The sequence below is a fragment of the Sapajus apella genome, unplaced genomic scaffold, assembly GCF_009761245.1.
Source record: "Sapajus apella isolate SASKATOON/1434 unplaced genomic scaffold, GSC_monkey_1.0 scaffold41, whole genome shotgun sequence".
Taxonomy (NCBI): Eukaryota; Metazoa; Chordata; class Mammalia; order Primates; family Cebidae; genus Sapajus; species Sapajus apella.
The window spans coordinates 9726449-9753498 of record NW_022436981.1 but is presented as its reverse complement, the minus strand read 5'-3'; the positions used below and the strand labels follow the sequence as shown (position 1 = coordinate 9753498).

General features: G+C 40.3%; 1 protein-coding gene across 4 annotated transcripts in view; it reads left to right on the top strand.

Moving 5' to 3' along the window:
- The window catches only part of PKHD1 (PKHD1 ciliary IPT domain containing fibrocystin/polyductin), a 496842-nt gene that overhangs the window by 3207 nt on the left and 466585 nt on the right, over positions 1-27050 (top strand). For 2 of the 4 annotated variants that reach the window (XM_032299664.1, XM_032299662.1), the window contains exons 4-18: positions 1822-1930; positions 5514-5571; positions 8315-8393; positions 9665-9739; positions 10803-10867; positions 11414-11453; positions 12329-12399; positions 15762-15863; positions 16760-16855; positions 19672-19813; positions 22300-22414; positions 23684-23962; positions 25107-25196; positions 25297-25399; positions 26667-26809. In XM_032299664.1, coding sequence (XP_032155555.1) covers positions 1822-1930; positions 5514-5571; positions 8315-8393; positions 9665-9739; positions 10803-10867; positions 11414-11453; positions 12329-12399; positions 15762-15863; positions 16760-16855; positions 19672-19813; positions 22300-22414; positions 23684-23962; positions 25107-25196; positions 25297-25399; positions 26667-26809 — 1567 coding nt within the window. Of the gene's footprint in view, positions 1-1821; positions 1931-5513; positions 5572-8314; positions 8394-9664; positions 9740-10802; positions 10868-11413; positions 11454-12328; positions 12400-15761; positions 15864-16759; positions 16856-19671; positions 19814-22299; positions 22415-23683; positions 23963-25106; positions 25197-25296; positions 25400-26666; positions 26810-27050 lie in introns of those variants that run through there. The other 2 variants (XM_032299663.1, XM_032299665.1) reach the window with 2 other exon arrangements.

Here is a 27050-nt window from a genome sequence, read left to right as displayed (position 1 = left end):
ACACACCGTTATTTCCTTTCCTTTTCTGTTCTTTCTTTGAATAAAAGTCTCCCCGTCTTCCATTTTTGGCTTTTTGAAATCACCAACCATGCTATAAATGCCACCTCTTCCCTGAACTTCCAACTAAGTGTTATCTTTCCTTTTTTTTGAAAGAAGAAGAAACAACTTGTAGTAATTCATCCACAGGGTGTATGTGTGTGCACCCACACTTTTTTGTGCAATTCATCACCTCTGAAGAGATTTTTTTTTGTTGGTAATTTACACAATGGTACAGCATGTGTAAACATAATGACCCTGTGCCTCAGCCCTGAGTTTCTCATGACACTTATATGTCAGTGACTCACTTGTCAGATTCATCCTCACTGAATTAAGTGCTCTGAGGGCAGGGGATGTATTTAATCTCACCATTGTAATCCTCATGATGCATTGCTCAATACCTTATAAGTAGAAGGTGTTCAATAAATGTCCTTTGAGTTGAACTTTTTTATAGCACTACTATTGTTTTTAAAAGTGGGTTAAATATTTTTCCTTAGGTTTTATGGTACATTTGGGCATAGACTTTCTGCAAAGACTTGCCATGAATTAAGTCAAAGCTCTGGAGATTTACATGTCCTATCTCGTTTATCCCAACATACTAATGATTTTAGGATGCACCATTGATTTTATGTCATCTTTTTAAAGAAAAGAAATATTACCCTATTAAATATACTAATTGATTGGAAGACAATATCAGATTCAATTAACATTTAACTGTGAAACAATATACAGTTTATCATCAACAAAATACTGTCTTACTCATCGTTATCATAAAAACACATAATTGTTTTCTTTAAAACAGCCATTGCAGCATCAAAAGCAGCACTTCACAATCAAAATATAATGTGAGCACAAATGTAATTTAAAATTTTCTATTTAGCCACATGAAAAAGTCATCAAAAGCAATAAATGAAATTAATTTTAATAATGTATTTTATTTAACTCAACATATCTAAAATATTATTTTAATATGTAATCTATATAAATTAATAATGAGATACCTTGTATATTTTTTGCATACCAAGTCTTCAAAATTTAGTGTGGATGTTATAATCATGGCATATCTTAATTGGGACTACCTATATTTCAAGTGCTTGTTAAGTACGTAAGACTAATGGCTAACACAGTGGACAATTCAGATCTAAATATTTATGGTCATACTAAAGATTTTGTTGGGAAGGTTTGGAGAGGAGACACTTTCTAAATATAGCTTCTTTCTTATTCGTCATATTCGTCCTCTGACAAAAATCAACATGGATGTCAGCCTCAGGTGGCAAAGAAGCCATTGTGATATTTGTAAAAAGAGGAGACAAGATTCAGGACTCTCTGTTTTGATGGCTACATGAAGTGTTTATGGGCTGCTCAGACAATTATCAGAAAGAGCCTAGGATTCAAGGCCTACTTTGTCCTTAACCTTTGAAGTTCATACACATAAGTCTCTTAGTTTTTCTGAGATTTTTTAAAACGTGGAAATGGAATAGATTATTTATCAAAGTCTCTTTCAATTCTTAAAGTCCTATGAACCTATGATTCTGAGAAACATGACATATTAAAAACAATTCAGGCAGTTTCAACACAAAAAATCATAACCACTTTTGCTGAAGGACCCAGTTCTTAACGTCTAATAATTATGAGAGGATCTAGGAGGCAAAAGGTGATTGATAGGAATCCTTGGTTAGCTCTGTTTTACAAGTGGAGGGAGGAAATTTGAAGTGGTCAAGTGGGCTGCTAGCTTTGGGAATTCGTGGTTTTTGATTCATAAGGATTTCTACTTTTTGTCCTCAGATCTCTGCGATCTGAAGCACACGAGGGTCTGTATTCCTTGGAAGCATACTTCGGGGGTCAGTTGATAAGCAGCCCAAGTCCAGGACTACGAGACAGGTGTACTTTCAAGGTGGGTTCTAAGGCTGGAGGAAGGTATGTTTACATAGTCTGAGGGTGTACTCATGTTGCTGAAAGGCAAATTGTAAATGAGCCAGAGTGTCTGCTTGACTGGGTTAAAAAAATGGTGGATGGTAATGACAGTTTCTTAGATTCTACTAACGAAAGATGAATGTTGAACACTTGTGTGTCAGCCTCTAGCAAAATGCTTAATGTAAATTGTCTAATTCAATGCTCACAATTTTATGAGGTAGCTATTTACTGTTGTTTACAAATGAACAACCTGAGGCTCAGGGAGATTAAATAATTGGCCCATGTCGTCAGGTAGTAAATGGCAGAACCAAGATTTGAACCTGCGTCTGACTCTAAATTCTCCCCCAAACAGAAGCCCATAGAGGGGCCACCAAGATTACCTTTGCAGATCAGTGTTTCATTTTATAGCTTGGATCATGCTGAGTCTCAGCATGGTGAGGAGACTCAAGGACCCACATTCCTTGGTGAAGAGACCCAATTTCTACCTCTCCCCCTGCTTCCTGGTATATTTCTGCTAGTCTTTCCAACACTGAACCAAAAGGACATCTATCTGCTGCTGGAATTCTCCTTCATGCTTAGGGAGATGAAAAAGGAAGCAGAGAGAGAGAGAGAGAGAGAGAGTTTAGGAAGCCATGCCTGACTTATTTTACAGTCTTGATAACTATACCAGGAGTTTGTTTATATTTGGTTCAGTCTAGTGTCCATTTCAGATTAGTTTTATATTAAAACAATCTCTGAAAGGTAGGTCCTAGACAGTTTATAAAAGGCAGAGATTTGGCAGTACTCCTGTGGATGTGGTTGCACTTCACATGGGGTACCTCTGTTTAAGAGCTGTTTCAAAACATACAATGTAGTCACTAATTAACGCTCCTTCAGAATAAGCCTTCATCTTGTAAATTCATCTCTCCTACGATCCACATTTCATATAGGCTCTTTGTTTTTAAAATTTCGAATTTGCTGTTGTTACAGGTTTAATAATTTGTGTCTTAATCCAAGAGAATCTTGTTTTCTGGAATTTTGCTTTTGCACATATGCAGCAGAAAGAAAAATCATTATATCATTCTTTCTTACTAAGAGCCGCACCACTGCCTCTATCCTGTCTCAGGGAACATAACAGAAAAGAGAAGGCCAAACATGCTTCTTAATCACCATGATCCTTTTCACCTCAGATGGTAGTTTTCCTACTTATTAAAAGATTGGTTAGAGAGAGAGGGGGAAAGAAGAGAAATGCTTCCTAAAATTGCACATGAAAGAAAACAGGTCCATCAGTGGTTCAACTATGCTGGCGAGTTGATGAAAAATCACCAGGGGACGCAGTTAATGAGAGGCATTCCAAGCTAAAGAAAACATGGCGTGTCTCTTTGTTTTGGGACTGGGATGGGGGGAACCGTGAGTATTAAAAATTAATCCCATCTTGCCAGTCCACTGCAAAGAGCCTGCTGTGGGCACTGACAAGTTTGAATAACTCACAGAAGGTTGGTCACACAGCTGGTGGCTGCGGCTTTCTCATCCTAATCTGCCGCATTTCCTCTCCCCTCTCTTGCTTCTACTGACCTCACTGGGGCCCGAGGAGCAGCATGCGGGAAGCTTGATTTGGAAGCTCATTAATTTTTCACTTTGTCATGTCTCTAGCCTGGTGGGTGACCAGGTGCCTGTTTCTCTTAGAAATGTACTATGTTACGTTGTGTCAGCTCAGAGAGAATCACAAGTGAAGCCCTTTTTGAGGCTTAACCCCAAGCCTGGCCCACCACAATCTCAGGTGCTGGGAGGGAGTAATAAAGGAGTTGCTCTATTTCCCATGGAAGTCCAGTCGCAGGATTACAGACTGAGCGGTAGCTCTTATATTTCAGGTTGAAATAGAGAGATATGCTTCCCTATTTGGTTTGGACTTGGTTGGTCCAGCTGTCTCAGCTTCTAAACATCTGTGAGATGGGTCGATAACCCCTACTCTGCTTCACTAGGCTCCTATGATATAGTCCAGTTGAAATAATGTTGGTACAAAGGCCTAGGGGCAGTGGTTGTCTGGGAAGCTGGGGTGGGGATTGAATGTTTGGCAGGTGTGTGCATAACTGTATTAATCTTTATCTTTTGGTGAGACCAGAGCCAGCTCCCAATTTGTGAAGTCACAGCATTGTTATTTTGACCCCGTGACGGCACATATTTTCTGTGAACTATTTTCTAACTTTTTCCTTTAGAAAGTGAGGAAGCTAGCCTTCATGGCAGACTGTACAGCGTACAGATCAATACTTAAAACCTATGCTTGGCAAGCCACCATCAGTTTTGTTGAAATGTCTGTTGATTCTCAAAGTCTGATTAGGGCTGTTGATTAACAACCGAGTTATTCTTTGGTGATATTCTCTCTGGGAAGGTGGACTCCTGGGGTGCTGGAAGCAGACCAAACAAAACAATTTGCTGCTGTAATTTGTTTTGCAAATGGGAAGCACTGTAGGTTGTGTGGAATGGTGGTAGTCTAGGCATCTAGAGGAGGTTGGGGAGTGGTGGGGAAACCAGGTCTGTTCCTAGGTGAGTCATTGGCTCACAGGTCAAGCCTTAGTCTGGCCATTCCATCCTTAAGCTTTCCCGTTTCTTCACACTGGCCCTGATGTGATTTTCTGATGGAGTAATGCACTAATCTTAGACTAACCCAGGTGTCTACAGGTGAGATGGAGTTCCTGGGATTGCCTCATTCTCACCTGTCTTTCCAGGTTGTATATCAGTCATCCCAGATTGGGTGACTCTATTCATGTGCAAAGATTCAAATGCTGTCTACATATCAGTCTATGCACAGAGACACAGCAGCGACTCAGTCAGGCATTGCCCCTGCTTTAGGAGCTTATGGTTAGCAGAGGGTGTGCTTTGGGGACAGGGCCATTGTAACATGATTTGGAATGCCACCTCCAGGCTTTTTCAGGCTCACACTGATCCCATTGACGCTGCTTTCCTCCTCCTTGAAGCACAGTGTTGCTCCCCATTCCTTGAATCTTTTGAGTTATTTCTCTCACAGCAGGGACCCTCCATTTCCCTAGTAAGCACCTCAGTTGTGTGCCTATCCAACATCTCATTTTTTGTAGCTTCCTGATACTGCCAAGGTGCTGGCTGATAATGATTTAAGTTTTCATCGAATTAAATAAGTGTATTCCTTTCTAGAAAAATCAAAATCTTAAAGGCCCCCCAAAACATCAGATTGCAATAATGGAATTAAAAGACTGACATTCTGCATAAAAACCTGTCTACCTTTCCTTCTAGTAAAACGTGTTCTTGGGTATAAAAGGCGGGCAAGTAGAAACAGGCTTGTCAAGGTTTGGACAGTATGGTACAACATGGAGGGCTATGTGACCTTAATAAGATTACCTCTACCTCATCTATAGTAGAGATATGATAATATCCGTCATTTCTGTTTCATAGAAATATTAGGATAAAAAGAACGAGATAGATGTGAGGTTAACATGAGGAAAGGTAACCATTTATTACCTTCAAGTAATGCTGTCTGAGTAACATTTGTGCCTCCTGTGTTTGTGAACATTTTAATGACATGCTCATTTGTGGCAATATTTTCTAAACAGTTTTCCAAGGCACAGACACCCATCGTTCACCAAGTTTATCCCTCAAGTGGAGTTCCAGGTAGGAAATATTCTATTAAAATAGGAATAATTGTGAATCTCTTTGCCAAGGCTTGTTGCAAACCTAGGTGAGTGGTTTTTATGAGTGGGAAAATTTAGCTTCTTGTTTGATCCTGTTTTGAAAATAAGAGTCAACCTCCGGTTCATTTTTTAACTTGCTTTGGTTTTACCTCAGGCACTTCTGCTCTATTACTTCACTGAAAACAAAAGGAATCCAAACATGAAAAGAAAAAGAGGCCAGCAAAATCAAATGAGCTGATGGAGGAGACTGGAGGGAAGAGGAATTATCCTGCTTTTAACTTTATAATCATTCACATAATAATAAACCTTTGTTAAACCCTTACTGGGTGCCAGGCTCCAGTCCAAGCTCTTCAGATATCTTCTAGATCCTCACAAAAACCGGACAATAGAAGAGCTATTCTTATTCTCATTTTGCAGATGAAGAAATGAGGTAGCAAAAGGTTAAGAAATTTGCCTAAAGTCATAGAGATAATAAATATTACAGCTGAGATTTGAACCAGACAGCTAGATTCAGAGTGGCCCATATAGCCACCATTTTGTCATGTTTTGAGTAGCATTGGGTGCCACTTGGTAGACCATTAACTCTAGTCTTCATCTAGGGGTTTTGTTTGTAAAGTTAGAGAGCACACAGATATGTAAAAGCCAGGAGGATAGAAAAGAAGATTATACAAAGCTGGGGGATTTACATAAAAGGAGAAGGGATTGCAACTGAGAAGTGGATTCAGGAATTGGTAAATCTGGCTTAAAACTAAGTAGCAAACACAACTAGGATTATATATAATTTGCTGTCTGATTCCTGCCAAATTCCTACCTTTATTTAAGGTTTTTCATTTGTTAGGGTTTCCAAAATGGCACGAATGTGCTAAAAAGTTGCTAAATTTTTATTATAATCGTGCCTAAATGCTTAGAAGGATCTTGTTTTGATTGGCTCAATTGCTCAAGCATGTCAAAATGAAGATCTAAGTTACTGAAGAGCATTTGTATATTTTCTGTGTTTGTGTGTGTAGGCACAGATTATGTGTGTGTGAATTTAAATTATATTCTGGACAATGATGAATTTGGCATCCTCTTAGTCCTGTGGGTTTTCTGCAGATCTGTTCCTTTCCATTTGTCGGAATAATGAGGATCTGATATTTTATGAAAAAGGGATGTGGTCTGTAAACACTACCTGAAGACATTTGGGTCCCTGCTGCTCTGGTGTTAGAAACTCCAGTTTAGATGGCAGATATCTTGTTAGGGTGAGGGATGAGGAAGGAGCCAGCCATTAGAGGTGTGAAATAGAATGTCAGCTGGCACCCAGATCTGCCAAGCCTGTTCCTCCCACTGAGCTGGAGTTCTGCTCTGTGTCTCTTCCTCCTTCTGGGGGAAGAATTGGTGGCTGGCTGGGTTGGAGTGGTCCTTCTGGGCAGGATTCACACGACTGCATCTTTTCAATCACTTTCCAGACAATTACTTTCATTTCATTTGGGAAGCCTGCCCAGCATAGCAGCCAGGGAGATGGGGGAGGTGTCAGGGACAAGAGGGACGATGCTTTCTGAGCAGTTGGATTTCTACACGTTGTTAGCAGTCTTTCACGACGACATGTAATCTCCCAGCACTGTGGTCTGGTGTGGCCATTTGTTAGCCTCTGTTGGCCATCTTTGTTTAGAAACAAAACAAAAACCCACAGAAATTCCTAACTTCTGCAATCTTTCATTAGTTTTTAAAATTGTGCCTGTCAAAGCCAGAAGTCATACCCACCAAGGCTAGGGAATCGATCTATTAGCCCTATTGAAATTATAATTATTCTTCCAGATTTTTTTTTTAGCAGTAACAGGAAACTTGAGGCTCCAGGTTTCTGCCAACTCTGTGACCTTTGTCTGTCTTTAGGTCTTTCCACCCATGCACCTATAAAATGGTAGCTGTAATACCTTCTGAAAGTTTTATATTATTTTAGTGCAGTCATGCAATGACTGTAGATGAAAGTCACTTCTTATTAATAATACACAAGTGCAGTATGAAGGGAACATCTTTTTGGTCACATTCTTTGGTGACCTTCAGTGTCCATAAAGAGTCTTCTGGATTTCATGACCTCATGAGTCCCTCAGTACCCTTTTCTCTTCCATTCCTTGAGGTTTATATCACTAACCAACATTCTCTCATCTCTAAACATTGTCTGTGATGGTAGAAGATTAAGTAAACATGGTTAAATATTGTAACTATTTGGAAGGCGCATACTTGGGATCACTGAGAACCCATCCGATTGTATGATATGAGCCTCTTCATATCACATGTTCATTTTAGCAAGTGTCCAGAGGAAAGTCTCATGAAGTCTGGGGCACCCCAAGGCACATTGTTCTTAAATCTCATGTTGGGTAGATGGTCTCCACAGAGCCAAGAGAATGTAACAGGGCAGTATGTGGAAATAAGCCCTTCCTTTCTGAAACGTTCACACCTCTGGGTCTGTGAAGAATAAACCTATTATTCCTTCTATGTTCCACGTGTAGATGATTATGACTGTGATTGAAATAATTGCTTATTTTTGCTTTTATATTGCGTAATATTGATCACTAAATCATACCCTTGACCTTATTGTTATACAATTTATTAAAAGTGTTAATTTTCCGGGTCATGACCAGCTTTGCCATATTGGTTATAAGTAATCAAAAAGAAACACAGTTTTTATTATACATTGAGAGTTTGAGCTAAGTCCATTGAATTAAAAAAAATTCTTATTCAAACAGGAAAACTAATACATGTATATGGCTGGATTATCACTGGAAGATTGGAAACTTTTGATTTTGATGCTGAGTACATTGACAGGTAAGTGTGTGTTTGTTTTTGTGTTTAACTAGTTACATGCATGCTGCATGGCTTCCTGGGACCACCTTCCCTGACAGCAATAAATTGTAAGCTGTTGGCACAGAATTGCTATTTTCCTCTTTGCGGTTTACGGTCCCTCGTGAGCTTGGCTTCAGCAAACTTTGTTAATGTAATTGCAACTGGTCAATTAAGTTTATCTATTTATTTACTGACAACTAGTCATTCTGGGCTCAGTGCGAAATGTACTATAATTGCATCAGTGGATTTTCTTTTTGAATTCTCGCCCTTCCTTCCTTTGTTTCTCAGGCTGAAATAGATTCTTTATAAAATAATGTGTAAACCCAAAAGCGCATTATAACTTTCTTATTTGGTTGTTATCCATTTGTGTATTTAGAAATTGTATTACTGGGATCAGAGGAAAACATGGACACAGGTACTAAAAGCCATAGAGCTTTTAATGTTTTCTGGAAATGATTAGGACGTCAACATGGCTTTCTTCACTGGAGATGTGGTGGAAAGTGTTACTATTAAATCATCTACACTAGAGAGAGAGGAGAACAAGACAAAAAGTGTTGAAATAATTGAAATTGTTGAGTTTGTGGGAAGCTCTAAGCAACTGTAATCATTCAACAAATGAAGCAATTATACCGAGGATTTATAAGGCAGAAGGAAAATAATCTTACTATATGCTCAGCTGCATAGATTCTATACATGGTGTCTAATTTTTCCTTCACTCTGGATGGGTTGGGGGCATCCTCTTCTATTCTACTCCATTTGTCTGATTTTACCCTAGTTGAAGAGAACATGATCTGATTACTCTCAAGATTTACATTTCTGGCATTAAGCAATAGTCAACTTACCTTACAAGAAAATTACTCTTGTTGTGGGGGATAGAAACTCCTAGTATATCCTTGGCAATGTGCCATATTTGCTAATTGGTTCCATCTCAGCCTTGGTTTGGGATAAAGCCTGTGAAAGAGGGAATAAAGGCATAAATGCCATGCTATAGAACCAATATAGCCAGTGTGGAGACGATGAAGGTGTTTTGGGAAGGGGGAAATATTTTCTGTTTAATGTGAAAGCATTAGCCATGAGTGCACCCCTACTCTCTGCTGAGAATTTGACTTAACATCCACTTGAGACACAGCCTTCAGCCACCTGCAATGTTGTAGAATAATTCATAACCATGTTTCCTCTGAGTTTTGTGAGGAATGTTTATTGGGAGCATTGCACAATTATCCTTTGTCTTTTCTTTTCTTTTTTTAATCCAGCCCAGTGATCTTGGAAGCCCAAGGAGACAAATGGGTTACTCCTTGCTCTCTTGTAAACAGGCAGACGGGAAGCTGGTGAGAGTCTTATTTATCTTGCCAATGCATATGCTTGTAAGTTCTTCTACATGGATGCAACACACACTCTCTCTATCTTTCTTTCCCCACTCAACACATATCTGTTTTTCTTTTTTTAAATAGAAATCACACATAGCTATTGACTGCCTTATCTTTAGACTACTGAAAAAGACACAGGGATTGATTCAAAATGCATGTTGAAGTGGATGCCAAAAGCCTTCCTTGAAAACACATAGCTAATACTTGTTAGAGGCTTACTATAGGCCAAACTCTGCTCTAATGCTTTACATTGAAGTCACCCAATAATCTTGGGAGTATGTACATTTATTAGTCTCATGTTACAGATGAGGAATTTGAGACACAGAGAAGTTAAGTAACTTGTGCAACGTCCCAAAATGAGCAAGTGGCAGACCTGGGATTTGAACCTTGTCTCACTAACCAGCCCCCAGAGTTCATGATTCTAACCACTAGGCTTCAATGACTAGCAAAGGTAAAAATAACTAAAAAATTTAGAAATAAGTTTCTGCACACTCCAGTTCAAATACTCAACATTTTGCTGGATTTTTGCTTCACTCTGGACAGGATGGGTTGCCCTTCCTTAGAGGCCATTACAAGAATGACACTGTCTGGTTTCAGTTTTCCATACCGGTGTATAGTAGAGCCAGGTTCTACACTTGTGCTAGACTTCCTGTGCCTGCATTTTGTTAGCTCAGGATTATCCTTTCTGGGGCTCATACTTGATAACAGATTGTTTTTTTTTAAATAAGTGTTTTGCTATACTTGTCATATGATGCATTTGAAAAGAAAGGACCAAATGCTTAGGGTAATACTAGTTAGTACTAGGGCAAGTGCTTAGGGTATTACTAACTAGTATATATATGGGGTAATACTAACCAGTATTACCCTAAGCATTTGCCTTAATGAACTCATTATACCTTCAGTACCTACCATTTTCTCTGGCGAATTTGTGTTATCTTTTGTTTTCGACTTTCCTGGTTAATGAATCAGATCTTGTGGCAATGAGTCGTCTGTTCATTCTTATCTCAGTTTGTCTTTTCCTTAGTTATCCTATTCAGGAGGACCACGGTCTTGGGACTCTGCAGTGCCATGTGGAAGGCGATTACATAGGTCTGTTAGAGAAGTAACGTAATTTTAAAGTCTTATCCATTTATTTCTCTGTATCCAACACAAAAACAATTGTAAGATTGAGTCTCATGAGGATAATAATAATAACAGCAATTACTGTTTGTTGAGAACTCCCTGGAAAACATTACGATATGAAACAGCTCATATAGAAACTAATTTAATGGTCACATACACCTGTGAAGTTGAAGGGATTATTTTGGTTCTGCAGGTGAGAAAATTGAAGCTAGTTACCAGTAGATCAATATTTAAATTACGCTCCATCTAACGCCAAGCCTGGGCTCTTCCCTGCTATGCAATACTACTTTTGCCCTTTTATTGCTGGAAGTACAATTGTTAATGATGCTAAGCCTCTGAGGTGGTTTTTTTTTTTTTTTTTTTTTTTGGTGGTTGGGGGAACCACTAAAGAAATTACAGGTTTGGATGGTAATTTGATGATATTGGAGTCTTTGGGCTTATGAAAGCAGTGGTGGCCTGGCCCAGAAGATTCATGCAGATTCCTGAGTTAATATGTGTTTCTTTGTGTTACAGGCTCCCAGAATGTTAGCTTCTCAGTATTTAACAGAGGCAAGTAAGTAACTAGGAATAGAAATAGGCAAATTTGTCTTCATTTTGTGCTATCTCTCTCATCTTGCTTACTTTCTTTATCTTTTTATGATGAAAAATTTTAAACATATACAAACAGAATAGTATAATGAGACCACATGTGCCTTCATGACTTTTTTTACTTGAGTGAATAAAATTGTGTCCTCTTCTCTCATCTGTAGGCAATGTGTGTTTCAATATGGTGGTGGTGTAGAATTTTGGGAATTAATCTTAAGTAATCTCAAAGTACTATAGGTTGAAAACTGTCACATGTATCTTCTGAGGAGCATGGTTTCATGAAATGCATTGTATCATCCAGCAAGTGCCTTCTTCAAGATGGAAGGGGTCCACATTTCATCACACTTGGAAGTGATAAATTAGGATTCTGTATTTCTGAATCCTTACCTTACATTTTGCCCATATGTAATTTGACAGGTGTTTCTGTTAAAAGTGGAGGGTCTAATTGATAATAATTGCATTGTAATGACAGCAACACATTATATATAGCTCTACAGCCCAAAGTATGGAGATTGTATCGCTTTCTCATTTTGGAAAAAATGAAATTAATATCTGTTGAATATTGACTATAGGCCAACTAAGGACTAGGCCTTTTCACACTTATTTCGTGGAACGTTTGTGACACCCTATGAAGTAGGCATTATTCCCATATGATAATTTTATGTATCAGAAAACAACTTTGTCTCATTGGTATTGTTCTCTAGTCATCCAAGGGAGCTGCTGTTTCAACTGTGCTAAGGATCAGTAGAGGTTAGTTCCCAATCTTCCTTTCAGGCAGCCAACCAAAAAAATACAATCACAGATGATATTTTCATTCAAAACAGAACTTTGTATTTTTCAAAGGTCAATGGTCCACAAGAAGGCATGGCTCATCAGCGCTAAACAGGACCTTTTCCTGTACCAGACACACTCAGGTACGATTTCCCTTCACCATGTACTCCCTTCCCTGTGCCTCACACAACGTTGGTCCCTCCTTCCCTATCTTTTGGCCATTTCCTGATGACCATTAACATCTGAAGCTCTCCCTACGATCATAGATGGCATCTTGGTTTTGGTTGAGATTAAATTGCTTGTATCCATGTCAAGTTTAGTTAAGATATTAAAAAAGACTTGATAATAAGCTTCTATACAAAGTCTATGAATCTAAATTGAGTAAAAGAAACGAGAGTCTTGCTTTATTCTATGTTCTGAAAGTAAAATAAAAAAGATGGCACTTAAAAACTCTTAGAGCACATCTTTCCAGTTACTTGAACATCCGTCTCTGAACATTCATTCAACAATTTATGAATAACATGGATGTTAAGCTGTTCTGTTGCCATCTGATGAGTAAACCCTCACACTAAAAAATAATGTGAAAATTGGAAACTTGCATGGATGTGAACTCGATTTGGTAGTAGAAAGCTGACTACTAAAGAATATTTAGGTTCTAGAATGGAATACAGTCACACAGCCACTGAAGACATGTCTGTGAGGAAGATTCAGATTCCAGAAGCAATGAAAATCTACGTTTGTTAGAAGTGCAAGATAATTCACAGGTCATGGAGCAAATGTCATTTACTCTCCTGCAACAGCTGAATTTTGACCCTTATTGTTTCTTTCTTTGAACAGTATAACTAGTCTGTTTGGATTAAGTTTGAAGAAGCGCTCAAGGTGGTAGTGATAGTGATAGGTGCTGCAAGAAGAATGTCAGACCCTTGCTAAGTGTCTTACATGCGATCTCAATATTTATTTCACTTAACTATGAGATGGGGTAACATTAGCCCCATTTTACAGATGAGGAAACAGACTCAGATAAACATCTTGTCCAAAGCCAGAGGTCTTAGTGCTAGAATGTGTAGTTCTAATTCCACATCTTATGTCCATAGCCAATATGTGGTGGGAAGTACAGTCTTCTTGCCACCCCACGCCAAGGTTTGTTGTGAGCCTGCCCATTACTATCAAACCCTGGAATGATTGATGGGCTGACAGGTGTCTCTGACGACACAGCTCTTTTACATTTCCAGGGCCAATGTCTTCTTGGGATCGGGACTTACAGGCCAGAACTTCTTCATAGCAGAGGAGGCTGTACGAAGATGGGGTGTGCACAACTGCAAAGAGCCCTGGGCTGAGCTCTTCGGGGGCTGACATTCAATCACTAGTTGAGCATGGTTAAGCCTTTTAAGCTTTCTGAGCCTCAATTAAACATCTCTAAAATGGACAAAGTGGTGCTTATCCTTCTTATTCCAAAAGTGGCTTAAAGAGTTAGAGGAGCAAGAATCTTGTAATTCATCCAGTATTTCTCTTTCCTCCTCTTTTCCATATCCATTCGATCACCAATTGCTGCCAGTTTTTATCTCTTATTTATGATGTATCTGTACAGCAATTGCCTGTTTCTGGACCCCATCACCTCTTGTGTTACATGCTGCAGTGGTTTCTAGAGGCCCCAACTTGCTCTCTGCCTCCTCAAGCCCTTCCCCTTGCATCAAGCGTCTGTCTGATGCATAGTTTCTTCCTGCTCACCATCCTCTGATGGCTTGCTATCCCTCACTGGAAATAGGCCAAGCTTCTGATATCCTTGTTGTCTCTCTCTCTCTCTCTCTCTCTCTCTCTCTCTCTCTCTCGTATTCCAGCAACACTTACATGCACCGTGCAATTTCTTCTCTCCACACTCAGGCTATCTTTTGCTTTAAATGCCCTCTCCTTTTCCACTTTGCTAGGCCACTTCTAATTCATCCTTTAAGACTCAGATTAGTGTCATCTCTAAACATTTTCTTCTATACCTCAATACTCCCGCTGTACTCCTCAACTTCTCTATTCTTTCATATACTCTCTAATTTCTCCAACCTAAGGTATTAAATGATAGTTTTGCATACCTGCCTTACAATGCTGATCTTCTCAAAGGACAGGAACTGTTTTGTATTCATCTTTACATCCCTAGTGCTATATAATGGGTGCTCTGTGAATGTTGAAAAAAATTATCAATTATCTACAACTATGTTAAAAGTTTAAGAACTTTATAAATTGTTTTGTCTTTGATCTGTGTAATTTTAAATGCATAACAAAAGAATGTGTTAATCTCTACATAAAACTGATACAAAATTCCAGTGCCGGTGGGGGAAAAAAAAAAGGAATTATAAAGTAGTAGTTTAAAAGCACGGGGTTATTATAATTAGTGGTGAATTTTGGTATTTGAGGGCAAGGGATCAATCTTTGCCCCCCATATTTCTCCTCTGCTTTGTCTCATGGGCAAAAAGCATTATAAAATATCCTCATAAAATGTCTATTTTTAGGTAGTAACCATTCATCATTAGGCTTTGTACCTTCAGTTTACACAAAATACAACTCCTCTTTTCCCTGGAGGGAATCAATCTTAGAAATGTCAAAGTTTGATCACAGGAGAGGAAAGGATGAGATAAAGCTATGTGTCGCATTACTGTAGGTAATTTCTTTTCTTTTCTTTTCCTTTTTTTTTTTTTTTTTTTTTTGACAGGGTCTCCCTCTGTCACCCAGGCTGGAGTACAGTGGCACGATCTCTACTCACTGCAACCTTTGCCTCCTGGGTTCAAGCAATTCTCCTATCTCAGCCTCCCGAGTAGCTGGGATTACAGGGGCACACCATGACACCTGGCTAATTTTTGTATTTTTAATAGAGACGAGGTTTCACCATATTGGTCAGGTTAGTCTTGAACTCCTGACCTCAGGTGATCCACTCAACTTGGCCTCCCAAAGTTCTGGGATTACAGGCATGAGCCACCGCACCGGCCGCCGTAGGCAATTTCAAACAATTAGGAGTAGCATAAAAGAACTGGGTATGAGGTATGATGTGCGAGCATTCAGTGTGGGGAAGAGTGGGAAATTCCTCAAGACAGTGAAATTCATTCTTCTGCTTAGAGTGAATCATGATTAATATGGGTGAACTGAAGTCTTTCCCAGTGTACCCAAAGTTGATGGCTCCTTGTGTTGTAATTTACTGTTCCCTGACTTGTCAATATTGTCCTTGAGGTCAGGAGACAGATTTTCTAAGAAAACATCATGATACTTAGGGACTTTAGCAGATACCATGAACAACTCCACATTTCCCCCTCCTTTCAAATATTGATCCTGGATGATACGTATTTCTAGTCTTTTTCTTATTATGTGCATTTTAAAACAGTAATTACCAGAAAAAACTCAACTTGTTGCTGGACTTAGAAAGCTAAAGCAAGAAATTATTAATGTCTCCTATTATTATATTATTATCTGGGTCATATTCTGATCTATATTTAAAAGCTAACTTTTTTTTTCCAAACTCTTGCAGAAATATTATCTGTGTTTCCAGAAACTGGGAGCCTTGGGGGAAGAACAGACATCACAATTACAGGAGACTTCTTTGACAGTTCCGCCCAAGTTACCATCGCAGGTAACTATCTTGAAGTGGCTGAAAATAGTTCATAGTTTCAGCTGCTTTAGGAGACTATATGTCTGTCTAGCATGAGAGGTGCAGGAGGAAGCTCGCTTTGCTCCTTCTGACTTACCGTGTTTGATAACTCAGGTGTTTGAGACCAGGTGGGATCTCAGTCCTGCAGTACATGGGTCACAGGAACAGGATGTCCTGTAGACACACTCACAATTCAGAGGCAGTTCCCTCAGGTGCCCCTAGCTTGTGAGTGAAGGGAAAGAAAGAAATACAGCTGCTTCTTGACAAAGGTTTACTCTTAAGAAAAACAGCCCCTTTCTTCACTCTTCCTTGTTAGCTATCTTGATATAGACAAGCAGGAATGGGTGGGCATTTGCTATGCAGATTACTCTGGAGTTGCCCCACACCCCAACCTTGGCAAACCCTTTTGTGGATCTTTCTAGAGCCTTTTGTTCTTCCAGTTCCTGTAGTTGGTGGGATGCTTCTGTAGTTGGTGACACCAAGGATACAGGAGAGTGTCCTCACACTGTCATGCCACACTTACCTCCTACGCTTGGCCAAGTGGTTCAGTACGTCCCCAGTGAAGAGCATTCCATTGCGTGTCTTTCCTTCTGAATACTCCAAGCTGCCTTATGCTCCGCACTCTCTCTTTTCGCCTTCAATTGGGGTGACAGCTTTTGCTGTTCCATCTATATCTAGCCCTTTACCTTAGAATAGGAGCCTGTCTACTTCAGTCTGGTCTTGCCATCACATCTTCCCACTGCCTCTTCTCTCTCTCTCTCCACACACACACACACACACACACACACACACACACACACGTATATATACACATATCTGTATACGTATACCTATACACACATACACACACGTACATAAATTTCTTTAATTCCCTTTAGGTATTCCATGTGATATTAGACATGTGTCTTCCAGGAAGATTGAGTGCACCACTCGGGCTCCAGGAAAAAATGCGAGGCTCACCTCCCCTCAGCCGGGTAAGGAAACCACCAGGGCTGTTCAATGAACTCTCTAGTTATAGCTTTAATCATGAGGGACTGGTGAGTAGAAATAAAAGTGAATTCTGATCTCATCTATTTGACTGGCTAACTCAGTGGGCCCCGGGTCCACAGTACCATCAAGGCTATCCTTTCAGGAAGTCTCTTAGCTTTATTCAGGTTTTTCGTGACATTGTACATCTAGCCCCAGTTGGATGTATGGCCAGTGGCAGCCAGAAGAGACCATGATCCAGAAAGCATAACTGCCCTCAAGATATTGTTACAGCTACTGGAGGAAACCCCCAAACTGCCTTCCTTCATTTGATGGGTCTGTTGCACGTCCACTGGCTAAGAAGGCAGGAGCATTAGAGTCTGCTCTGCTCAAAACAACAGCATTAGACAAGGCAGGAGAGTGGGGCACAATGGGATGCATTAAAATATGAATTTTTCTCCCCTGTCGGCATCTGTCTGCTGCTTTGAAAAACAGGGATGTGTTGTGATGCTGCCACCAGCTTACGCCCGAAGTAGGCAGAAATGGAGGCGGCAAGGGAGCTTTCAGCTGTCCTCTATTTAAAACGTCCTACCCCACAGCAGCAAATTAAGAGCATTATACTGGAGCACTTTTCTGCTGAGCATTAGAACCGAAGGCTCAAGTGTAGTCAGGGATGAAGGGCGGTTGGTGTGTTACCCAGCTGGGAACCACAGGCTGCACATCTGTGCCCAAGGGGCTGACTTAATGGTTAAACTACAGGCGGCCGAGAGTCAACTCTAGAGGCACAGCACCTACAAGGAAAGTTGCCCAGCAGGGGAAGAAACCTTTCTAAAGAAAGGCCATTCAGGTGTGAAAATGCATGCAGAGTTTTGGCTTGAGAATTCTCCAGCTCCCAGATCTGCAATTTTAACTCAGGGAAAGCTCCCATCCAAGGAAACAAAACTGCTGAAACAAGTAGTTGGGATAATGTGTGCTTCCTGTCAGGAAATAGAGAGGCTGCTCCCTTTTTGAGTGTTTATTTCCTGCTTTCGCTGCTTGGGTAGTGGTAGGATAATTTCCTGAATGCAGCTGGTTTTGACAGTTAGTAATGTCCTTTATGAAGGGCTTTTGAAGTTTCTTCCACAAAAGCCCAGCAAATTACTATGTAAACCAATTGTTCTCAACCAGGGGCAACGTTGCCCCTCAGGGGACAGGTAGCAATGTGTAGAAGCCTGTTTGGCTGTTAGACTGGAGGTGGTGGTGGTGGTCGTGGTGGTGATACTGACATCTAGTGGGCGGGGCCAGGAAGGCTGCTAGGCATTCTGTAATGCATAGGGCACCCCCTCACTACAGTTACCAGCCGATACAGTAATGCTGGGTTGAGAAATCCTGGTTTTGTTGAGAAATGCTGAGTGTATGATTGCTGAGAAATTTGTAGGATATATTGTTTACCAAGAAGAATGATGGCAAGGAAAACCTAGCCGCCCCCCCCCACCTCCCAAGTGGAAAACTGCCTGGGGCATTCTAAAGTAGCAGAACAGCATATGTATATCATACACCGGTTAAAACAGTAAGTTTGGTATATGGGACCCACCCCCTTGGCTCCCTCGTGGAGAATGCTTTCTAGTTTGTCCGTGATCAGTGGTAAGCAGGCACCAGCTGCCTACCTAGTTTGTCTTGGTTCTATGAGAAAACACAGAACACCTGCTGTTAATAATAATCCCCTGTTCAGAGAGAATAAATACGTGTGTCAGCATCTGCTCGAGGCTCTCAGTCCAGAATGCCGTCAGACCCTGAGGCTCTCAGCTGGGAAGGCTGTTGGCCCCTGGATAGTCCCGCTTTGCTGTTCTATCTGGGTGTCTGCTTCTTAATGCCTTCAGCATCACCTGGGTGGGGGTCTCTATGGCCGAGCTGGACTTGGTATGGTTTGAGGTAATATTTTCAAAATATGCTCTTATTTTTCTGTTTGTTCCTTATCCACCTCTCCCTTTTGGGAGTTGTTGAGGAACAACAGTATTAGTTTAAAATAATAATTACCATAATTACCTTTATTGAGTGTTTACTGTATTCCAAGCTCTTTGTGTATATATTTTCCCTTAGTCCTAGTGTATTATTGCTATTTTATTACTGGTCCCATTTTGATGCATGAGAAAATGAAGATGCAAGGACATCAAGGAATTTGCTGAAAGCTACATGTCTAGCTGTGATTCCAGAGCTTTTACCTTCAACCTAAGTTAGTATTCAGTATTGATGGTCCCTGTGCCTTTGGCCTTGGGGTTTGCTTAATAAAAATACAAATTAATACAATATCATTTAAAATGTCACATAATAGCAGCATGCCACATATTTGGCTCTGTGCGCAGGTCCACAAATTGAGGCCATGGCACTTGGGAAACTTAAGGATTGCCAATGTTATAGGGAAAAAGGACTTTAGAGAATTGAATTTCCCCACTGAACTGGGCCTTAAAAGGTACTGAAGTCCACTTCTGGCTTTAACAAGCACAAAGCCAAGCCATGTCACAAGCACACAATCACATTGTCCTCCTTCTACTCAGCCTCAGCTTCTGTGTGCTCATTCACATTTTATCCAGGACTTGGTTCTCTTCTCTAGGTACTCTTGCTAAAAAGGCAAACTCCTACCCCAAGGAATGTTACTGCTTTCCAGAACATCTGTATTTAATATTATCTAGAGAACCTTTCATGTGACTGCTCCATCTGGCTCTAGGTTGACTCACTTTTACAGGTAGCCTCTGGGTCATCTTTCACCTTGTAATTTGAAATAGAGTAGTTCTCCAATTTGGGAAGTTGTGCCCTGTACTGTTTATGAGACCTACATGTCTTACAGGCAATCGAGGGCTTCTTTTTGAAGTTGGAGATGCTGTTGAGGGATTGGAACTGACGGAAGCCACCCCAGGGTACAGGTGGCAGATTGTCCCTAATGCCAGTTCTCCATTTGGGTTTTGGTCAAAGGAAGGACAACCTTTCAGGTATGTTGTAGCAAAAGTGGGAGTCCACATCAAATGCATGTTTACTAACCTAGGTGAGGCTAGGAGACAGATATGGAAGGTATTGAGATTTCCAGGGAATTTATAACACCAGCCAATTCAACAACAACAGAGTTTGACAGTATTCTCAATCAATGTTGGTCATGCTAGTGCAGGGACAAATTTTGATGAATGTGTAAAATTTATATTTTCCACAACTAAGTTTACAATCTGTTTTGGAGATGATTATCAGCTAGAACATTGAGCTAGCATTGAGCAGGCCAGGAGACTTGAAAGACAGCAGGGTAAAACATGCTTTTTAGGTACATGGTTAAGAGGTAAAACTAACATCTGCCTGATGCAAAGAAAGATCCAAGAATTTGCTCTTTGGGTATATGAGGGAGCAGAGTCTAGGCAGCATTCTGTAATAATAACCTTCCAGTGCTGAAGGTCAACCCAATGGGCCTTGTATAGAGGGAAAGCTCTTTTGGGTTCTGTGAGACATTGTTTTCAGTAGTAGTGATGGCATCATGATTATGATTTTCTTGTTTAATGGTGTGTAATTCCTTTAGTCTTTTTAATCCTTTCAAAGATGTAGCCAAAATTTCTGTTAATCTAAAGTAAGCTTAAAAATCTGAAACCTTAAAAATTGCTCAGACACACAGTTTCCTCAGTGTGTTCTCAGTGTGTAAGTTGAGGGATGGGTCCTTTATAGAATGAGGGATCTCTTTTCCCTTTGAAATCCTTCTCAGAGTGGATGGCTGTGACTTCTGAGTGTGAATTTCAGCCAGTCTGTGACCTCCTCCAAATATTTTACCATTTTATTAGATTGGCACAAAAGTAATGGCAAAGAGCACAGTTACTTTTGCACCAATAAATAGATTTCAACTGAATGGCGTAATAAAAAGCTTCGGGATTTTTAGGCATTGAATAAGCCAAGTAGGGCTGGTAATCTGTGAACAGGAAAGTGTCTCTTGAAGCCTTGGTAACTAGGTACTTAATCACCAGTTTAGGATTTTAAAGTGGTAGTTAAAGCTGGATGCTCTGGCTCAGTTCTGTAATCCCATCTACTTAGGAGGCTGAGGTAAGAGGATCACTTGAGTCTGGGAGTTTGAGACCGGGCCCTGTCTCTAAAAAAAATAAAAAATAAAAAATTAGCCAGGGATGGTGGTGTGCACCTGTAGTCCCAGCTACTTGAGAGGCTGAAGTGGAGAATCTTTTGAACTCAGGAGTTAGGGGCTGCAGTGAGCCATGATCACACCACTGTACTCCAGCCTGGGCAACAAAGTGAGATCTTATCTTTAAACAAAGAAACAAATAAACAAAAATGTGGGAGTTAATTTGTGGTCTATTGTAGCACCTAATAATTCATCTTTGTCATAGTTTTTAATGACTATTTAATAATGTTCAAAGGGAAATCTTTCAGCTACATTTGGTGTGTTTGGGAATGTTAAGGAGTGAGTCAGACCACCCCAAAAGGCAAAATAACATTTTGACTTCTGCAGTAGGTCTTGTAGGGTATGTCCCTTTAACTGCCATTTTGAGGAACCACAAGCCAGAGAGCAACTAATTTTCCATTTCCTCTCTCATTAATCTCTTTAAAATCTAAAAATTTTAAATTAAAAAATTAGAATATTTATTTATATATAATATATGTATATTATTTATATATTGGTAAGTTGATGTAATTATATTGATGAACCTTTAAATTGTTATTTTTGAAGCTATTTTTTGGTTTAAAAATTCTATCAGAAATGAAGATAATGTGTATACATTAAAGAAAATTTAAAAACATGTTGATATTGATCATCTGAAGATTTAAAAAATTAGCATAATCAGATAATATTCTTGGTATTTATTTAGGCAGTCTAATCAGTTCCTTAACTGTGTCTACCTTTATTAGGTTGCTAGAATTTAAATATTAAAAATATATTTAAAAAAATATTTTATGAAATTGCCTGTAATCTTCTTCAAAGTTGCATTTTATGAGTTTTAATTTGAAATTGTTGACATTTTGAATTAACTATTATCTGTGGATCATATTTTTAATTAGAAAAATATTCTCTGAAGGTGTTGAGGTATCTGGTTAGCTCAGAGCGAATTCTGATAAGCAATCTTTCTTTGTTTCTAGTAAGAGGAATAATATTTACTAGAGATTGAGCTTATACATGATCCAGGGCCTGCAATAGATGTGTTAGGCAGTTTTATCAGCTAAGCCTCCATATAGCTGTGTGCTGTGGCTACAACTTTCACAAAGCTGACACAACAGCAAGGGGATCTGTGGTCAGTGTAGAGATGTATTGGGCTGTTGAGACTAGGCTGGTGCTATAGCTCTTTCTAGAATATTATGGACAATCATGTGGCATGAGAATCAGGTTGTTCTTTCTCATTACCATAAAAGAAGACAAAGTACAAGGGCAGTTATTTGTTGGTTCAGTGACTTGGGCCTTGGTTACCCTTGCTTGACTCTATGTTCTTTTGCTTTACAGTGCACGGCTCAGTGGGTTCTTTGTGGCTCCAGAGACAAATAATTACACTTTCTGGATTCAGGCAGACAGCCAAGCTTCCTTGCATTTCAGCTGGTCAGAGGAACCAAGGACTAAGGTATTCACTGTCTTCTCATTTTCCTTTTCTCTGTTGACAGTCTTATGAAGAAAGGAAGAATCAAAGTTAAGGCTCTCGTGTTTTACAGATAGTTTTACATGCCATTGGATGACCAGGAACTTTAATTGCTGAAAAAGAATTTGGTTGAATGTGAACCTACTGTTTATTGAGTGTTTACTGTAAGCCAAACATTATGCTACATCTTTTATAGACCTTGTGTCTAGTTTTCACTGCATCTCTGCAAAATGTACATATATGTGTGTGTGTGTGTGTATATATATATATATAATGTATGTGAGTATGTGTATATACATACATATGTACATATGTATCTTTTCTACATGAGGAAATTGAGGCTTAGAAAGATTGTGTGGGCCAGTGGTGATGGCTCATGCCTCTAATCCTAGTGCTTTGGGAGGCTGAGGCAAGCGGATCACTTGAGCCCAGGAGTTTGAGATCGGCCTGGGCAACATGATAAAACCGTGTCTCTACTGAAAATATAAAAATTAGCCAGGCATGGTGGCACACGCCTGTAGTCTCAACTACTCAAGGGGCTGAGGCAGGAGGATCACCTGAGCGTTGGGAGTCGTGACTGCCACTGCACTCCGGTCTGGGCAACAGAGTGAGATCTTGTCTCAAAAAAATAGGAAAAATTGTGTGCCCAATCCACTTGGATAGCACAAGGCGCATTCAGGATTCAACCCCAAATTTACCTGCCTCCATAACTTGTGCCTTTTCCACTAATTTGGGGTAGAGATATAGGCAGCTATACGTAGGAATTCCCCATGAACATTGAAGGATAAGAAAAGATGCCTTTAACAAGCAGCCAAAATGCACTTATGCCATTGACAAAGAATCACAATATTTTCCTCAAATTGTTAATATGTTTCTCTCAAATTGGTTTGCTAGTTGGCTGGAGAAATGTCATAGATTTTAATGTATCAACATTCCAGGTCTCTCAAAGGCTTAATACTACTTTCTCTATAGCATCATGTTTAGGTTGACTGTTACTTCTCTAAACATGGCCCATCTAGTCTCATTTGAGTACTCTCAATTGAAAGAGAGAGAGAGAGAGAGAGAGAGAGAGAGAGCGCGAGCGCATGCTGGAGAAGTATAAACAACCACAGGGCCCAGGTAACTGGGTTAATACATTGAAAGGCAGATCAGTTCAAAACCCTCTTGTTTGTAGCACTTCAGACACTTAGTGTTTGAGAAAGAGATGCCTGGAAGCTTCATAACGTTGATCATGATATGCTTTTTTGGGCACAGGTGAAAGTGGCCTCCATCAGCGTTGGCACTACTGACTGGTTTGACTCCTGGGAACAGAATAGGGAGGAAGGGACCTGGCAGCAGAAGACTCCCAAGTTGGAGCTGTTGGGTGGAGCCAAGTACTACCTGGAAGCAGAGCATCATGGGTTAGCCCCAAGCACAGGGATGAGGATTGGTGTCCAGATTCACAACACCTGGCTGAATCCTGATGTGGTCACCACTTACCTCCGGGAGAAGCACCAGATCCGAGCCCGAGCCCAGAGGCTTCCAGAAGTACAGGTCTGTGTTTTTTCCCAGTCCCTTGGAGTTGAACTCTGGAAGGAATAAAGCCCTGCCTAGCAGGAGCACTGACTGGGAGTCTGGGGACCTGAGGTGTCATTATAACCTTGCTGTCAAAGAAATGGGGTATCCAACAGCATTGTGAAGATGTCTACAAAAATGTAAGGTCTTACTACTGAGATTATCTTACTCATTGAGTTGGTTTTAGGAATTTAAGTTCCAAGTAAGTCTTCTTTTAGAAACTATTTCCCAGAGTAAAGACAAGTTCCTCTAACACACGCCCAACACATGTGTATGCATGCATGTGAACCATATACACAAGAAATTCCATAATTTTTTGACTGATTCAGGTCCTATTTCCCTACAGGCTGTGTTTTTGAAGTTCGCTTTGAAAAGGTCATGTCCTTTAGGTCTCTCAGTTGTGCCCCATATTTTTGTTGAACAGTTTTTATGTACTATAGTTTTTGTTCACTTTTTGGTGTACAAAGACAAATCAGTATGGACTCTGCCCTCTAAAGCTTACAGTCTAATAGTAAAACATGTATACAACCATAGAACAAAGTAGAAAGTAACAAGTGATTTAAGAAATTAAAAGCTGCATAGAACTTACTCCATAGCAAAAGTAGAATGTGCGCAACAGGGAATGTGTTGGAAGCAAAGCAGAGACTGGATAAGCCTCCAAGAGAGGGGGCATGCCATGGGGTTGCCTCTGCTTGCTGGTCTACCCTTGGGAGAAAGCAATTGGTGAGAGGGGCTGAAAGTGCAGCATTCAATGGCAACCATTACATCTCATACTTTCAATCAAAGGGCACAGACAAATAGGGAAGATTGACACCTATAAGATTATTCCAACAAAATAATATCAGTATACACATGTGAGTAGCAGCCTTTGTGCTTCTGGGTCAGGTGGGTAGGGATTGGTATTGCTCTCTGGATTTGAGAGAATATAAGATTATTCCAACAAAATTTCACATTAGGTGATGATGCTGTGCTCTTCAGAGATTTCTGAATGGTAGAGCATTGAAAAGTTAAAATTATAACAAAAAGGAAATAGCAAGCTGAGGAGGTATGTCCGGTGTTCTTAGATTCTCCCTCTGGCTTAATTAGCACCATCATTTAGTCTTGTCTCTCTTGACTTTTTTAGGTGCTGAATGTGTCAGGCAGAGGAAGCTTCTTCCTTACTTGGGACAATGTCTCTAGTCAGCCAATCCCTGCAAATGCCACAGCTCATCTGGTGGGAGACTTCTTCAAAAAATGAGGGATGGGGGTGGGAGAACTGAGGGTGGTCTTTATGCTCATGATATAAATTCCTGGTATTTTTTTCTTTGTAATAGATTCAAACAACAATTGAGGAGTTACTTGCAGTCAAATGCAAACTGGAACCCGTTTCAGCTAACATCCTTCTCCGACTTGGATTTGAACGAGGTGCTGTCCCTGGTTTGACACATTGATTGTCTTTGTTGTCATTGTCTTCTTTCTTTCTATAAAATGAGAACAATCCCCATTTCCTCTCCAAGATGCTAACAGAGTCAAACAAAAATATGAAATCTGGATTTGGATACTGAGTGGCTGAGGGACTGGCACTGTGTGTGGGAGGGTGATGCTTGTGGTGTGGCTGTCAATAGAAAGGAAAGGCGGCCATTTGCGGTGGCTCATGCCTGTAATCCTAGCATTTTGGGAAGCTGAGGTGGGCAGATCATGAGATTGGGAGTTTGAGACCAGCCTGGCTAACATGCTGAAACCCCATCTCTACTAAAAATACAAAAAATTAGCCAGGTGACACGCATCTGTAGTCTCAGCTGCTTGGGAGGCTGAGGCTGGAGAATAGCTTGAACTCAAGAGGTAGAGGTTGCAGTGAGCCAAGATCGCACCACTGTACTTCAGCATGGTGACGGAATGAGACTCTGTCTCAAAAAAAAAAAAAAAAAAAAAAGGCATTCCTTCTGAGCTGTGAGGTAGAATGCAGCACTCTCCCATACTAGCCATACCATACATACCACACAGTGGAAAAAGGTCAAAGACGAAGACATAGGTGAGAAACATGCAAACACAGACAAAACCATCTTAATCTTCAGATTACACTAAAGGGATTACTACTTAAGAAATTGTCTTAAGAAGTTCTTAAAATGTGAGGGTATGTTTTTAAAGCTAAGTTGAACTAAATTCTAGTTATTTTTGAATATCAAGATGTTGGAACATCTTGATATTCCTTGTCTTTTTGCTTCTCAATAGTTCTTCAAGTCCTGGTACACAGAAAAAATGCTAAAGGATTTTCAAGGCTTCGGGGAACACAGAATGAGTTTCTTACAGCTGGAGCCTTCAAACCAGAGGTGCTGACCACTCATGCTGTGCCCAGCTCTCCCAGAGCTGAGGGTCCCATATCATGGTGAACAGGACAGCTCCTACAACAAAGAATTATCCAGCCCCTAAAATATTGATAGTGCTGAGGTTGAAAACTCCTGCTCTAAATTCTTCTTGTGCCAACAACTTTGCCCCTGAATTAGAAACCAAGGATGCTGGGGAGTTAGAATTGAAGAACTGAGGCTCAGAGAGGTTGAGTTACTTGCTCGAGGCTGCATGGGTAATTAGGTTAGAACAGGGGTTTTCTTAAGTGAGATATTCTAAAATCATGCACACGTGTCAGGAAGCTCTATCTTGTTTAACATCTATGCCTGCCTTTCTATTTTATCTGAACCGCATCCAGGCCCAGAAGTTTCCAGCTCTGATGGGGACCTCACCAGTGGGACGGAGCCCTTCTGCGGCAGGTTCAGCCTCCGTCAGCCTCGACACATTGTCCTAACTCCCTCGGCTGCCCAGAAGGGCTATCGGCTGGATCAGTATACACAGGTGAGTAGCAGCCCTTGTGGTTCTGGGTCAGGGGGGTAGGGATTGGTATTGCTCTCTGGATTTGAGACTGAAAACACAGAAACACAAAGGGGTGATTGCTGTGATCTACCCAAGTTGTTTCAGGCTGAGGTTCTAGGTCTCTCGACTGCTATTTCAGGTATAAACAGACACCACTGGTCCCCACTTGTGTGTTATTACCTGGAAATGCCTTTGTGTTAACTGTGAGACCTATGGAAGTGTT